Genomic DNA, 14,678 nt, shown 5'->3' on the forward strand with positions numbered 1-14,678 from the left:
GTCTGAAGCTCCCAACATCTTCTGTGCAACTCGGCATGGAGCCTCAGAGACACCGCAGGGGCACCACTGAAAATTGAGACCCCAAGGTTATGCTAGGTAAAGGTAAAGGGACCCCTGACCATTAGGTCCAGTTGTGACTGACTTTGGGGTTGCACGCTCATCTCGCATTATTGGCCGAGGGAGCCGGCGTATAGCTTCCAGGTCATGTGGCTAGCATGACTAAGCCGCTTCTGGCGAACCAGAGCAGCACACGGAAACGCCGATTACCTTCCGGCTGTTGTTGTTGTTGTTGTTTAGTCATTTAGTCGTGTCCGACTCTTCGTGACCCCATGGACCATAACACGCCAGGCACTCCTGTCTTCCACTGCCTCCCGCAGTTTAGTCAAACTCATGTTCGTAGCTTCGAGAACACTGTCCAACCATCTCATCCTCTGTCGTCCCCTTCTCCTAGTGCCCTCAATCTTTCCCAACATCAGCGTCTTTTCCAGGGAGTCTTCTCTTCTCATGAGGTGGCCAAAGTATTGGAGCCTCAGCTTCAGGATCGGTCCTTCCAGTGAGCACTCAGGGCTGATTACCTTCCGGCTGTAGCGGTTCCTATTTATCTACTTGCATTTTTGACGTGCTTTCGAACTGCTAGGTTGGCAGGAGCTGGGACCGAGCAACGGGAGCTCACCCCGTCACAGGGATTCGAACCGCCGACCTTCTGATCAGCAAGCCCTAGGCTCAGTGGTTTAACCCACAGCGGTATTAATCACCCAGTATTGCTTTTTTTAGTTATACTGTCATACCATACCTTCCAAACCCTCAGGAGCTCTGGAAAACTGTGTTTCCTAGGGATTCTGGTGCTCAGAATTCTACCTTGGACATTATCACTGGGCATAATGTAGCAAGTTTATTGGCCTTGGGCAGTGACAAGGAACCTGTGGCCATCCAAATATGGCTGGATTTCCAGCTCCTATCAGCCCCAGCTTCTCTCTGGGCAATTGTCAGGGATGACTGTGGTGCATCATTGTATAATGTTGCACAGAGAACGCTTGGTTGAGGTGGGGATGGTGGCCAGCACTGGGGGTTGCAAGGAGCTACCACCATGAAAAACAGGTGGCTGGAGTGAAAGGGGTGAGTAATGTCATTCTCCTTTTGACCTCCTCCAAATTTGCCTGTGAGTTCTCCTAGGAGAAAGCTTGTTGTCTGGCTCCAGTAAATAGGAACAATTAGAAAATTTGAAGGCCTACTCTTCTGAGAAGGGGGCATGTTGACGGATTCAGGTGGTCTGACAACAACGAGCATATCTAAGCCCTCTAATACAGGGGTCGGCAATTTTTTTTTAGCCATGGGCCAGTCCACTGTCCCTCAGACCTTGTGGCGGGCCAGAGAAGTGGAACCGGGGGTGGGGAGCTGGAAGAAGAGATGAGGGGGGCAAGTAGTCCTCCTCCCCACCCCCGCTAGCTGCTGTGCTTACGTTCCCAGGGGCTGCCGCCGCCGCCACCACCACCACCACTGCTGCTTCTCGTGGGTAGGCAGTGTGAGCTCATCCACTCCGCTCTCTGGCCCAGAGGAGCACCAGGGCGGCGGGGGCGGGAAGATGAGCAGCATGAAAGGGCTGGCTCTGGAGAGGAGCTGCTGAAAATGGCACTCAGCCAGCTCAGTCCAACCCCTTTCCTCCTCTAGGCAGGGCGGGGAGAAGCCAGCAGGAGGGAGGGAGGATGCGCAACCGCGGTTTGTGTGAGGGAGAGGGGGGAAATGGAATGGCGCAGGGGGGGAAATGGTGCAGCCTGAACGAACAGAATCCCCACGCCAATCCATGGACTGTCCATGGGCCGGATCCTGAAGGCAATTGGGCCTGATCCAGATCCTTAGTTTGCCAACCCCTGCTCTCATATGATTGCCAGAGCCCCCTTCCCCCGGGCAGCAATTTAAGGAATCTCAGTCTTTCTTTTTCTGTCCAAATATGAAACATTTATGTAATATGTTTAAAAAAAAGATCTAATTTCAAATTCCCAGTAACACCACCTTTTAATTTTTCAGGGTGAATGTCTCTTCTTATGAGATCTTTCAGATGGATTTTGAGATAGACAACAGTAGTGGCCTGGTGGGGGCCCAGCAAATCACCTGGCAGGTGGAATACCCCCGAGATGAGTCTGTGAGCGAGCTGGTGGTCTCCGAGATCTTTGTCAGCCAAGCGACTTTTGCAGGAATTGTTCCACTTGCGATGGTAAGAATCAACCTCCTCCTTTGTTATATTATTCTGTTTCATGTTTCATTCTGTTTCTATAGATGTGGGAATTGGGGAAGGAGAGAAATATTTCCTGAAAAATGCTTTGATTGTTAGAATGCTCACCTTTCCCGGTCCCATTTATTGTCATCTATTTTTCATTTGGCATCATTCTTTGCCTCCTGGTATTTGCATCTCCCCCTTTCATGGATGATCCCAGCCAATAGGCAATCGCACAGCTGAATGGGATGACATCACAATGATACATAGGCAATCAGATTTAGCCAAGTGTGGAAACCAAGCCCATTTGAGGGAAAGGGAAGAGAAAATGGTGTGAATAGGTGACATTTTTGGAGGTGTTCCAAAGTTGGTTGAAAAGATTGTGGGTTTTTGACAGACAAAGCCAAAAATGCTTCTGAAAAGCAGCAGTCTTTGGGTTCAGCCTTATGAATCCTCAATGTTTGTTCAAGGCAACTGGATCTGCTAATTTGCATCTGCAGTAGAAAGGTCTCAATGCATAAACTACATTTCAATAAGATTTTTTATTTACCTGATGACTAGTAACAGCTCCTTGGAAACCATTGGTCTATTGTGTGATTCCACACACACACACCCTTTGGGGATTATGGGCCCAGTACATGATAATCGCTCCTCTGGAGTTGTTGCCTTCCATTGTGTTACTGGAATCTCCATGTATCCACACAGAGGTGATAGGCTACAATTAGCTGTGGCATTTTCGTTTAAATTAATTAGCTGGCTCATGCTGAAAACTTTATTTCTAAACCAAAGAAAGTGAACCATCGGTGGGGAGGGCCTGAATTCTCTCCACTTCCCAGACCTTTGCATTTGCTAGTCTTCCATCACAGTCTTGTGGTATTTTTAATAAAAGAAGTAAATTCAAAGGTCTTGCTGGACACAAAGTGGAGTTCTATTTTAGCCCCTGTCCCATATGTACATGTAAAAAGAGCCCATGGGATCAGACCAACATCCTGTTATCCAGAATAGTTAGCTGGATGCTTCCATAAGCAGGGGCACCTACAGTTTGTTCCCCTGGTACTTATTACTCAGAAGTAGGGATGGACAGACCCATTGAAGTCTGGTCCATCCCAGTTCTACATGGGGACAGGACTCAAGCAGTGGTGACTGATGCTGTGAAGCAGAGTTCACCCAGTGTTGGATTGTTCATCCGCTAATGGGTGGGTAGCATAGCTGCCAAGTACCCCGTTTTCCCCGGGGAAACCCCCGTTTTTACTTACCTTTTCCCGGTGGTCCCCCGTATCACTTTGTCTCCCGTTTTTCTCCGTTATTTTCTCCTGCCGGCGGCCATTTTTTCTTTCCGATTTGCCCTTCTATGGGCACAAAAAATGGCCGCCGCCGGCTTCAAAAGTCGCATCTACGCATGTCCAGAAGTGCATAGACGCGACTTCCGGTGTCACTGGCAGCCATTTTTTGTGCCCATAGATGGGCAGAGCGACATCGGAAGTTGCGTTGACGCACTTCCTGACATGAGTACAAGTGACTTTCGAAGCCGGCGGCGGCCATTTTTGGTGCCCATAGAAGGGCAAAGTGACACTGGAAGTTACGTCGACGCAACATCCGGTGTCACACGGCTGCCGGTCCCGGATTCTGCAGTCTGGGACTTGGAAGGTAAGGTGGGCAGTCAGTAGGGCATGGGACTTCTAATCTCAGGGTCATGGGTTTGAGCCCCATGTTGGGCAAAAGATGATCCTTGTGGCCCCTTCCAACCCTATGATTCTATAATGCCCATTGAGACTGGTAGGGTAGAACACAGGGAGCCCAAACAGGAGGCAGAGCCAGAGCTAATGTCAGGTAGAGGCAGAGCCTGGCTTTGTATTTTTTTTGTGCCAAGAGGGGGCAAAATGCACATGTTCACAGACATTCTCATCTCAAGCTAATATGTATAGGATATGGGAAGAGCCTGGCTTCTCTTTTTGATGTTGGCTTTTGCTCAAAGTTTCTGGGCTCCCAAACAAGAAAATCTACAGCTCTTCTTCAGTGTTTCTTCTAAAATGTCTCTTGTCTCCTTGACACAACTAGGGAACTTGCATCATTGTCGGAGTTGGGCTTGGTTACAATTCAGAGTAAGTCCCAGTAAGCCCTGATACTGGGATGGACCCCTCTGATGGCAATAGGGTCTTTGAGCTGGGATCATCTCTTTTAAAAGTCAGACAACCCCAGAATTCAATGAAACCATTGGGATGACCTCATTGTGGAGGAAGAGGAATGATTTTGCTGCTGCTGTTGGCATCCATCTGTCTTGGGAGACAATGGAGATGAGTGCACTTCTGGGAGTGAATTCAAACTGCTGGAAGGTTGCAGCGCCCACTGTGGCTGTAGACACCGACACAGGAAAGACATGTTTTGTTGCAGCCAGGGCAGATGAAGGCATCCGGTTGTGTTGCTGCAGATGCACCATGGCGTTTCTTCTATCTGTGCTTCTCCGAGGCCCAGCATTCATTCCTCCTCTGATCACTGGTATGGATGAACAACGTGACTGCCTGTCTCCAGGCACTGCAGTCATCTGCAAGGGATTCCTACATAGCAGGGTTGGTGTTGCCAACCTTCATGTCATGTTTGCAGTCATCTTTATAACGCAGAGTTGGTCTGCCAATGGGTGTGGTGGCTGAAGCCAGCTCCCCATAGAGCACGTCCTTGGGGAGGAATGATAACATACAGGATTTATTTGTCACATTAGGTAATTATTTCATTATCAAATAATACATCCACCTTTTCCCGAAGGAGCTCAAGGTGGCATACATGACTCTCCCTAGCATTCTCATAACAACCTTGAGAGGTAGTTTAGGCTGAAAGTTCCCATTTAGGCAAATGAGAGGCATTATCTAAGTTCAAGGAAACATTCCAGCTAAGCAAATAGAGTTAAAGATGGTGCAAAGCAAGGTTGATGCAGTTGGGGGGGGTTGACTGGGGAGAAGGTGTGTAGCTGGAGCTGGTCTCAAGAACTAGGGGCTTGGAGGGCTGCATCCAGCCTCCAGCAGTGGTGACCGGTGCCCATTGGCAATGGTAGGGCAGAAGGCCAGGAGGCCAACAGTAGGTGAAGCAAAAGCCAATGTCACACAGTTAACTAGTTTTATCTTTATCCTCCTTCCTGTTGAGTTCTATGAATACAACCTTGGGTCTAAGGAAGGTGACAGCCAGTGCTACCCCCTGGACCAGTTGCTAGGCAAGAAAACCGGCAGATGGGGACTGGCTGAGAACAGGCCAAGGTTGGCTGTTCAGTCCCCGTCCCCCCATTCACTCTGGGGGCTGCCACTGGTCCCCAGGCCTGAAGTTTGTTACAGCTGATAAGACTTCACTTCTCAGTTCTAGTGTTTCTTGACAAATTGCTGCTTCCCAGATATGGCTCAGTTCCTTCTGCTCACAAGCCTGCTTGAGTCGGTAGCCTTAGGCAATGAGAAGTTGAGCGAGGCAGCCCTGGTGAGGAGCAACATCTTGTGTTTGCGTATCTTTCCTCATGTTTGCCAACCTGGAGTGTTTGTTAGCACAGCAGGCGGGGAGCCTGGGCTGCATCCCACCAGATGCAGGAGCAGAATGTTACTGCACCATGAGAACATAAGAAGAGCCCTGCAGGATCAGGCCAAATGCCCATCCAGTCCAGATCTCTGTTCCTACCGTGGCCCAGCCAGGTGCCTGTTGGAAGCCTGCAAGCAGGACCTGAATGCAACAGCACTCTTCCCAATTGTGATTCCCAGCAACCCGCATTCAGAGGCAGGTGACCATGCTGGGAGCTGTAGTTTGTTGAAGATGCTGGGAGTTGTTAAGAAATGTCCCAAACTCTTACCTCTCATCTAAATCAGAACCAGTGATGGTGGTGAATGTCCCGTGAGAGGGTCTGGAGGTGGTTGGGGGATGGATGGCAGCTAACGAATTGAGATTGAATTGACGAACAGAAGTACTGTTTGTGGGGGGCAGAGGGTGGGCAGGTATGGGGGACTCCCTGTTCCTGAATGGGGCAACTGTGCCCTTGAAGGACCAGGTGTGCAGCCTGGGAGTCATTCTGGACTCACAGCTGTCCATAAAGGCACAGGTCAGTTCTGTCTCCAGGGCAGCTGTCTACCAGCTCCGTCTGGTTTGCTGGCTGAGATCCTACCTGCCTGGGCACTCACACCAGAGTGGTACATGTGCTGGTTATCTCCTGCTTGGACTACTGCAATGCGGTGTATGTGGGGCTACCTTTGAAGGTGACTTGGAAACTACAACTATTGCAGAATGTGGCAGCTAGACTGTTGACTGGGAATGGCTGCTGGGACCACATAACACCAGTGCTGAAAGACCTACATTGGCTCCCATTATGTTTCTGAACACAATTCAAAGTGTTGCTGCTGCGTTTGATGATTGATTATGATTACCCTCACAGAGCTACAATTCTCAGAGTTCCCTGAGAGGAAGGATTGATTGTTAGACCAATTTGGGAATTGTAGCTCAGTGAGGTCTACAGGGATCTCCTAACAACTCTCAGCACCCTAAGCAAACTACAGTTCCCAGAATCCTCTGGGGAAGCCATGGATGTTTAAAGTGGTATCTTGGTGCTTTAAATGTATGATGTGAATGTGGTCTAAGGTAGAGTACAGTAAACCTATGAAAATTAATGGGCCTAAGTTCATCGTGTCCATTATTTTCAATGTGTCTACTCTGAGTAGGGCTAATTTTGGCTTCAATCCAAGATCCTCCCCCCCCCATTGGCAGTCTGCCAAACACTCACATTAACTGAGTTGGAAATTGGCCCCTTATATCAGATGGTGACAATGAGGATAGTTCATTTTGTAGCTGTAAATCACGTCGTGTTCTCTGGAGTGTAGCTTATCTCCAGCAAAAGGGACAAGAGGAAGGGTGAGAGAAAAGCAATTGGGAGAACATCACATCTTCTGCTCTTGCACGATAAGCTCTGGGTGGCTCTGTAATCTTTCATAGACACTGAAAGCTGGACAAAATGTCCAGCAGCCTTATTCCTACATGGGTTGCCCATCTATTACTGAGCTAGGTTCAAGGTGCTTGTATTACTGTACAAAGTCCTAAACAACTTGGGGTCAGGATACCTTCAGGACCACCTAAGCCCTTAAATCCCATCTTAGTCACTGGGATCATGTGGAGGAGTGCTGCTAGTTGTGCCCCCTCCCCCCGCATTTCAGAAGACTACCTTCGACTAGGTGGCGCTGTGGGTTAAACCACTAAGCCTAGGGCTTGCTGATCAGAAGGTCGGCGGTTCGAATCCCTGCAATGGGGTGAGCTCCCATTGCTTGGTCCCAGCTCCTGCCAACCTAGCAGTTCGAAAGCACATCAAAGTGCAAGTAGATAAATAGGGCGGGAAGGTAAACGGCGTTTCCATGTGCTGCTCTGGTTCGCCAGAAGTGGCTTTGTCATGCTGGCCACATGACCCGGAAGCTTTCTGCAGACAACCGCTGGCTCCCTCGGCCTATAGAGCGAGATGAGCGCCGCAACCCCAGAGTTGGACATGACTGGACCTGATGGTCAGGGGCCCCTTTACCTTTACCTTCGACTAGAAGGTGAGCATTTAGTGCCTGCAGATCTATGCTGCGAAATCCTTTTTCAGAAGAGATTTGGCATGTACTCTCCCAGAATTCCATAGTTCAGTCCATTCAGTCTAGGGATGTGCAAGTCCTGCATGTCACCTGAATTCTGACTCCCACTTCATCCCACACATGCCACAAATTATACATTGCTTTGTTGTTTAGTGGAGATGCCGGGGATTCAGCCTGGGACCTTTTACTTGCAAAGCATGCACTCCATCGCTGAGTTATGAACCTTCTCCCAAAGATGAAGTAAATGCTAGTCCTCATGGTTCTGAATAAAGAGCTAAATTAAATAAGGGCGTGTCTTCTGCTGAGTCAGATTAGCGTGGTATTGGTCTGTTCCAGACTCTCGCAACCTGCTGAAGCTGAATGTTGGGAGATTTCAGGACAGATAGAAGAAAATCCTTCATCGTGCAGCATATAGTTAAGCTATGAAACTTGCTTCCGCAAGTTGTCATTAAATTTGCTATAAAGGCTCAATATGGTTAAGTTGACAAGTAAAAGGTTAAGGGTCAAATGAGGAGAAGGATTATGGTTGCATTTCTTCCAAAACTTCCATTCCAACTCTAGACCAGTGTTTCTCAACCAGTGTGTGTGTTTTGGGACTACAACTCCCATCATCCCTAGCTAGCAAGACCAGTGGTCAGGAATGATGGGAGTTGTAGTCCCAAAACATCTGGAGGCACACTGGTTGAGAAACACTGCTCTAGACAACAGCAGCAGAAATATAAATATTATTCTTATTTCAATCATGGTTTCCCCTGTGCGTTGGCCTTTTGATGAAAACAGTCCTCCAAAAAAGAATAAGGGGGAAATGTGTAGCAAGTCTTGTTCATCAGACTGGCAAAGTTCCTGGTTGCTTGGATACAATCTGGGTCACTGAGGGTTTCATTCTCATGGTGAAGATGGGTAATATTGCTTCAGCCGGTCCTATTCTGTTGCTGCTGTTGCTGGGGGGATGCTGTATCTTACATAACATAAACTTAAAGAAGAAGCCTGGACTGCAAACTGGAGTCTTTTCATAAAAGTGTGGACACCTAGAAATGTAAAGTGTGAATAAGACACAGTTGTGCTGATAAACATGTGTGATGTAGAGCAGTTGTGAACAGACTTATTGGGTCTATTTTTGTTTATTTATTGGAGCCCTGATATCCACCCACCACACAGGCCAAGGCGAACCTTAAATCGCTTTTAAATACCCCCCCCCCAATTTCCCAGAGTTGACCTTTTTTTACAAAAATAAAAGTGGAATGAAAAATAAATAAAATAAAAAATAAATAAAGATAAAAAATAGAAAAAAGAGAAAAAAAATAAAGAAGAGAAAAAAATAAAACAAAGAAGAGTAAAAAAATAAAAAATAAAGAAGAGTAAAAAAATAAAAAATAAAGAAGAGTAAAAAATAAATAAAAAATAAAAATAAAATAAAAAGAGAGTTCCTTTGTTGGTGAGGGGAAGGGGTAAAAAGCAGTCTCTTTACCTTGTCAGCTAGCGGCCTTCCCTGTTTCTGGCGCGGCCTTCCTCTGCTTCCTCTGGAGATTGATCTCGGCATGCTAGCTGCTGGAGGGGTAGGCCCGCCTCCAGGGCTGTTCCTAGGCCCGGGTTGGGTGGCCATCAGGGGTACTGAACTCAGCGGCTTCAGGCCGCTCTCCGGAGGTGCGCGGGGAGGTGCGCGGGGAGCGCAGGCCTTGGGCCGCCTCCGCTGAACAGCTGAGAGGCGCGGCGCGGCGTGGCAGCCCCAGGCTCACACTCCCCGTGCGCCTCCGGAGAGCGGCCTGAAGCCCCTCAACAGCTGAGAGGCACAGTGGAGGTGGCCCCAGGCAGCACCGGGGGGCGATGGGCGGGCGGGCAGGCTGGCCAGCGCCCCTCCATTTTGGCGCCCTAGGCAGCTGCCTAGTTCGCCTTAATGGACGCGCCGGCCCTGTCTCCATCTGTCCTTGGTGAGATTGCTGTCCTCTTTCCCCCATTGCATGAGGATTCTCCTTTGCTTCACCAATTCCACCCCACCCCCAACTAGCATTGAGGAACCAAGCTCGCCTACAAGCCTGTGGGATCTTTCCATTGCAACATTTGAAAGACGTACATCTTAGGCCAATAATGCTTTGCAAGCAATGTTTAGCCTCCGGTCTTCAACACATAAGCTGCAAACTCAACCCCTTCTTCTCTACAGCCTCTAAAGGGAAATCGGGAGGAGATGATAGTAACAGATGCAAAATAGTGGTTGAGTGGCGGTAGAACCAGATGCAAAATGGTGTTTTGGAGGGTGGAACCACTTACCTGTTGCATCCTGTGAACCATACTCTGGAATAGCCTTCATATACAAATGCAGAGTTAATATAGGTCAGCCACGCCCAACAGGTAGATCGTGATCTACTGGTAGATCACTGAACGTCTGTGGTCCCCTAAAAAACTCAACATTCCTCCTCCCTGAAAAAACTTAACAGCTGTGACCTGAATCCCCCCAAAATGGGGCTTTCCTCTCCCCCCTAAGAAAAGCTCAACAACTTTGACCTGAACCACAAAAAACAGGGTTTTCCCTCCTAAAAAAAAGCTGAACTGTACCCCCCAAAAGGGGTTGATCACTGCCAGTTTTTAACTCTGAGTAGATCGCAGTCTCTTGGGAGCTGGCCACCCCTGCTATAGATAACTAATCTTCCCTCCCCTCCCCTCCCCTTCCCTCTTCTTCTTTTCCATCCTCCTCCTCTTCCAATTTAGATTCCACTGTTTCTCCCAAAGGAGCTCAGGGCAGTGAAGATATCCATAATAATCCACCCCTTTAAACAAAGCCTTCCAAAAAGAGTTTAAAACATTCTCTCATTCATTCATCTTAGGCAGTCATCCCCAAACTTCGGCCCTCCAGATGTTTTGGACTACAATTCCCATCTTCCCCGACCACTGGTCCTGTTAGCTAGGGATCATGGGAGTTGCAGGCCAAAACATCTGGAAGGTCGCAGTTTGGGGATGCCTGATCTTAGGGTTACCAGCAACAGTGTCTTTCAACTATCAAATGCCTGTGCAAATAGGAAGGTTTCCAAATCCCTCCTGAAAGTTAATAATTATGGAGGCAGACACACCTCACCAGGCAGGGTATTCCACAAATGGGGACCTGCCACTGAAAAGACCTGGTTATGGATCAATGAAAACCAGGGAGCTTCCAACAGTGACACCAGGGCCGTCTTAAGCATATCCGGCGCCGTGGTGCGAAGATCCCTCTGGCGCCCCCCCCCCCCATTTTCCAGAGTTGTTGACCTTTTTTTAGGAAGGGGATTGAGCCGGGAAAGTTTCTCTCACCCTACAACTCTGGCTCGGAGCGTTTTTGGCGCCTGTAGGCGGCGAGCGGGGAATTAACTCTGCCACCCCTCCCCCAGGATACTTTTGCCCGTTGCGCTTTGCCGGGTGGGGAAGGTGGGCGAGGCCCCGGAAGGGGCAGGCTTGGCTGGGCCGGCCGAGGACGGGGGGAGTCCTTCGCTTCCAAACATCCTCACTGCCTTCTCCTGCCGCCTCGTCCATGGCTTGTTGTCTCTTGCCGCCGCTGCTCCTCCATCTTGGCAGGCACCCTTGGCTGGGTCCAGCCGCCTTCTCCGTCCGCCGCGGCGGATATGCTTAAGATGGCATCGGTTCTTCTAAAACGTCAGCTGTCTGGCGCATCAGCGCCCCCTGGTGGCCAGGCGCCCTGGCGCATTGCGCCACTGAGCCCAGGCCTAGAGATGGCCCTGAGTGACACCACCAAGAAGACCTCACCTGCTGATCAGAGTTTGAGATGGTGGATGCTGGGAAAGACACTCATTTAGTAGCTGTTTAGGGCTTTATATGCTTGTAGTAATACCTTGAATTGGGCCTGGAATTTGGAGGCTAGGGTGGGTGGAGGTGGAAAGGAAATGCTTTTGTTGTCCCTATTGTTAAACAAGAATGACTGGTAACCTGGTCTACTGCCAATTGTCTACTGCTCTGCTTTTGCCTCAAGCAAAATTCAAAGTGACTCTTGCTTCTCACCCTCAGGCAGAACACCTGAGGAATTCTGAGGGAAGACAAAATGGATTTGGTAAGAATGGCAACCTGTCTTAGAGAACAGCAGAGGGATGAACTGCATCCTTCATTGGTCTGTGGATTTTGCATAAAGCCAATTTAGAATGGGATTGCCACATTCTCTTTCAGGGGCAACACCTGCAATTTTTTTGAGGAGCGGCAAAGAGTTTAAATAAATAATAACAAAAGTTTTTGAGTGTGGGACAAGGAGGGCCTTGGGTTTGCTGCCTCTGTCTTGAAGACAAGCTTGCGGGTTCCTATACAGTAGAGACCAGTGTCCATTGGGACTGGTGGGGAGGAAGGCAGGGAGGCCAAGAGTAGGTAGAGCCAGAGCCGAAAGCCGATGGAGCCAGAGCCAGGTACAGGCAGAGCTAAACCCCCAGTTAGTCACAAGTAAGAAATCAGCAGAGTTTGGTGGGGCAGAGCCTGCTTTGTCCTTATGGACCAGCTTCCACTGAATTAATTGTTGGTATCCATCTGTCTCGAGAGACAATGGAGTGAGCTTCTGGGGGTGAAGTCAAGCTGCTGCATTAGCAGCACTGAATTGACCTCTCCAGGGTGCAAGCCTGGGCAATGTGTCTGGAGATGCCCAGATGTCAAGACTGCCCTCTCAGCCTCACCGATGAGGTCCAAAGGAAAGCAGAGCAATATGTTTGGCACCAGCTTGGCTGCAGGAGTTTCTGGAAGGAGGCGTACAAGGCGCCATCCAACCACCTTGGGACTCCACTCCATATTAGTGTATTGTTTCTTCCTGACCTTTTCTTCTCTGAACAAGCTCCACCTGCCCCTCACTTCCTCTGCAACACCTGCAGAAATTGCCATTTTGACCTTTGGACCCACTCTTGGTCTCTTCTGCTCAACCCGTTGAAGCCTGTCTTCACATGCAAGGGAAGTCCCCTAACTCACTGAGGGTTTGAGACCCATTGGCTACCCTCTCCTGGTTTAGTTGTCCAGCTGAAGCCGTTCCCAGGGCGTGGCCACTGTCACATGCTGGCAGCTTCTAGGAGCGCCAGGTGAGAGCTGAGTGCAGGGTGAGAACCAAAGAAGGACAAACTACCCCAGAAGGAGCAGATTGTGGGATATGCATCTCCTTCGACAGCCACCAAGATGCATGGGTCTCTAGTTTCCCAGAACGCACTGCAGAAAGAAGTTTTGTGCCAAGATTGTTAAAAGGGAAAGCATGTGCAACAGTGCCATATGAACAGTGCTGCGAAAGTGTCCTGCAGGCCCATTGACCCAAGCAATGAGACATTTGTTCCACTGGGTTTCTATTCACAAAACGAGCCATAGGATGACACATTCTGAGCATGGATATCATTGGGGGAGAGAGAACCTGGCATCCTTTATGAGTTCCTAGGTCTGGAAATTGGGGTTATTATCTACACATTTAATTATCTTCCCTGTGATGCTGAAAGACAAGTCCTTTGGCTAAGTAATAATCCATACTGCACCCAACGGCTTCCTTTCCCCTTAAGATGAGTGGAGGAATAACTATTTTTTAAAGTGTTTCTGACACCCTGCATCCCCCGCCTCACTTGCTTATTTTATTAAGTCGCAATGAAAATGAATCGCCCTTCCATTCTTGGACTGTTAGCTGCCCATGTTGATCTGCACACCAGATGTTGAAAAGAATCAATTATGAGAGACATTTTGCTGCCAAGGAAAAAGAAAAGTTCCCTGGGCGTGTGGCAACTGACATTTTCATCTGGCGCTTGGGTTGTTGTGCCAGGAAATTGTCCCCTAAACAGTTGGCACCCAATGGCCCTTGCTGTCTAAATGAGGACGACCAACGTGCTTGTAACAGTCAGGCACAGCTTCAGAAAGGCTTTCAAGAAAACCAACAGCTTGCAGGAAAGCAGATTGCATACCCGGTGTCTGGAGGAATACTCTTCAGAAAACCACCTGGAGCTCCCCAAGGCATAGGGGCCAACTTCTAGGGGCTGAGGGGGCTTCATCCCCCAATAAAATATTTAAGGGGGTTGCCCCCCCCCCAAAGTTGATGGGCATTGCCATTCAAGTGATGTGTAACCGATTAAGCAGGGCAGGGCTTAATTGAGCCCCCCCCCTATTTTATTCAAATTTGCACTGCTGCCCCAAGGTAAACATGATAGAGGAACAGCCCACATCAAGGGACCATAAGGAAGAGCAGTGGGATCTGGGGCATTTAGGAACCATGGCAATCATGGAATCAGGCCCCAAGTATACTATACCATTTAAAGCAGCTTCATATTTAAACAGTGATACCTCCCTAGTCCCCTCACAGAGCTACTATTCCCATAGTTCCCTGTGAAGAGGGATTGATTGTTAAACCAGTTTGGGGAAGCCATGTTTAAATTGGTATCTAAGTGCTTTAAATGTATGGTGTGGATGTGGTGGTCTAAGGTAGAGTACAGTAAACCCATTGAAATTAAGGAACGGCAGCTTCCGGGGTTCTTTGGGGGAACCCATTACTGTTTAAATATATAGTGCAGATGGGACCTCAGAAGTTGAATCTGAGCAGTCAGCGAGTGCTAGAGAGCACAACCACATAAAGGGGTGGGATCAGTTGGCTGCCAGACCCTAGAGCATCTGCCTAAGCAACAAGGACTCTTCAGGTGTTAAGGCGTACTCATAGTAAGCTGCACCTTACAAACCCGGAGGCAACCCAGATGGCCTGCAGCTGTGTCCTCAAGGTGGGTCTCAGGTTTCAAAGTCTTTCATTCCAGGCACAGAGTGCAAGACTGATGCTTTCGCACCAGCTCCCTGATTTTTGGATCCCTGCCTACCTAGCTGGTCAGTGAACACCCTCATGTTTGCTTCTTGACCTTGTTTCAGAGAGATTCTGTTTGTTGTTTGTTGTTTAGTCGTATTCAACTCTCCGTGACACCATGAAC

The 14,678-nt window shown here is 48.8% G+C and overlaps 1 protein-coding gene across 1 annotated transcript in view; it reads left to right on the forward strand.

Annotated features, from left to right (window-relative positions):
* TMEM132B (transmembrane protein 132B) overlaps positions 1 to 14,678 on the forward strand; it is a 380,819-nt gene that overhangs the window by 259,320 nt on the left and 106,821 nt on the right. The window contains exon 4 of the mRNA XM_035099220.2: positions 2,026 to 2,212. Coding sequence (XP_034955111.1) covers positions 2,026 to 2,212 — 187 coding nt within the window. The remainder of the gene's footprint in view (positions 1 to 2,025; positions 2,213 to 14,678) is intronic.

The sequence above is a fragment of the Zootoca vivipara genome, chromosome 17, assembly GCF_963506605.1.
Source record: "Zootoca vivipara chromosome 17, rZooViv1.1, whole genome shotgun sequence".
NCBI classification, from domain to species: Eukaryota; Metazoa; Chordata; class Lepidosauria; order Squamata; family Lacertidae; genus Zootoca; species Zootoca vivipara.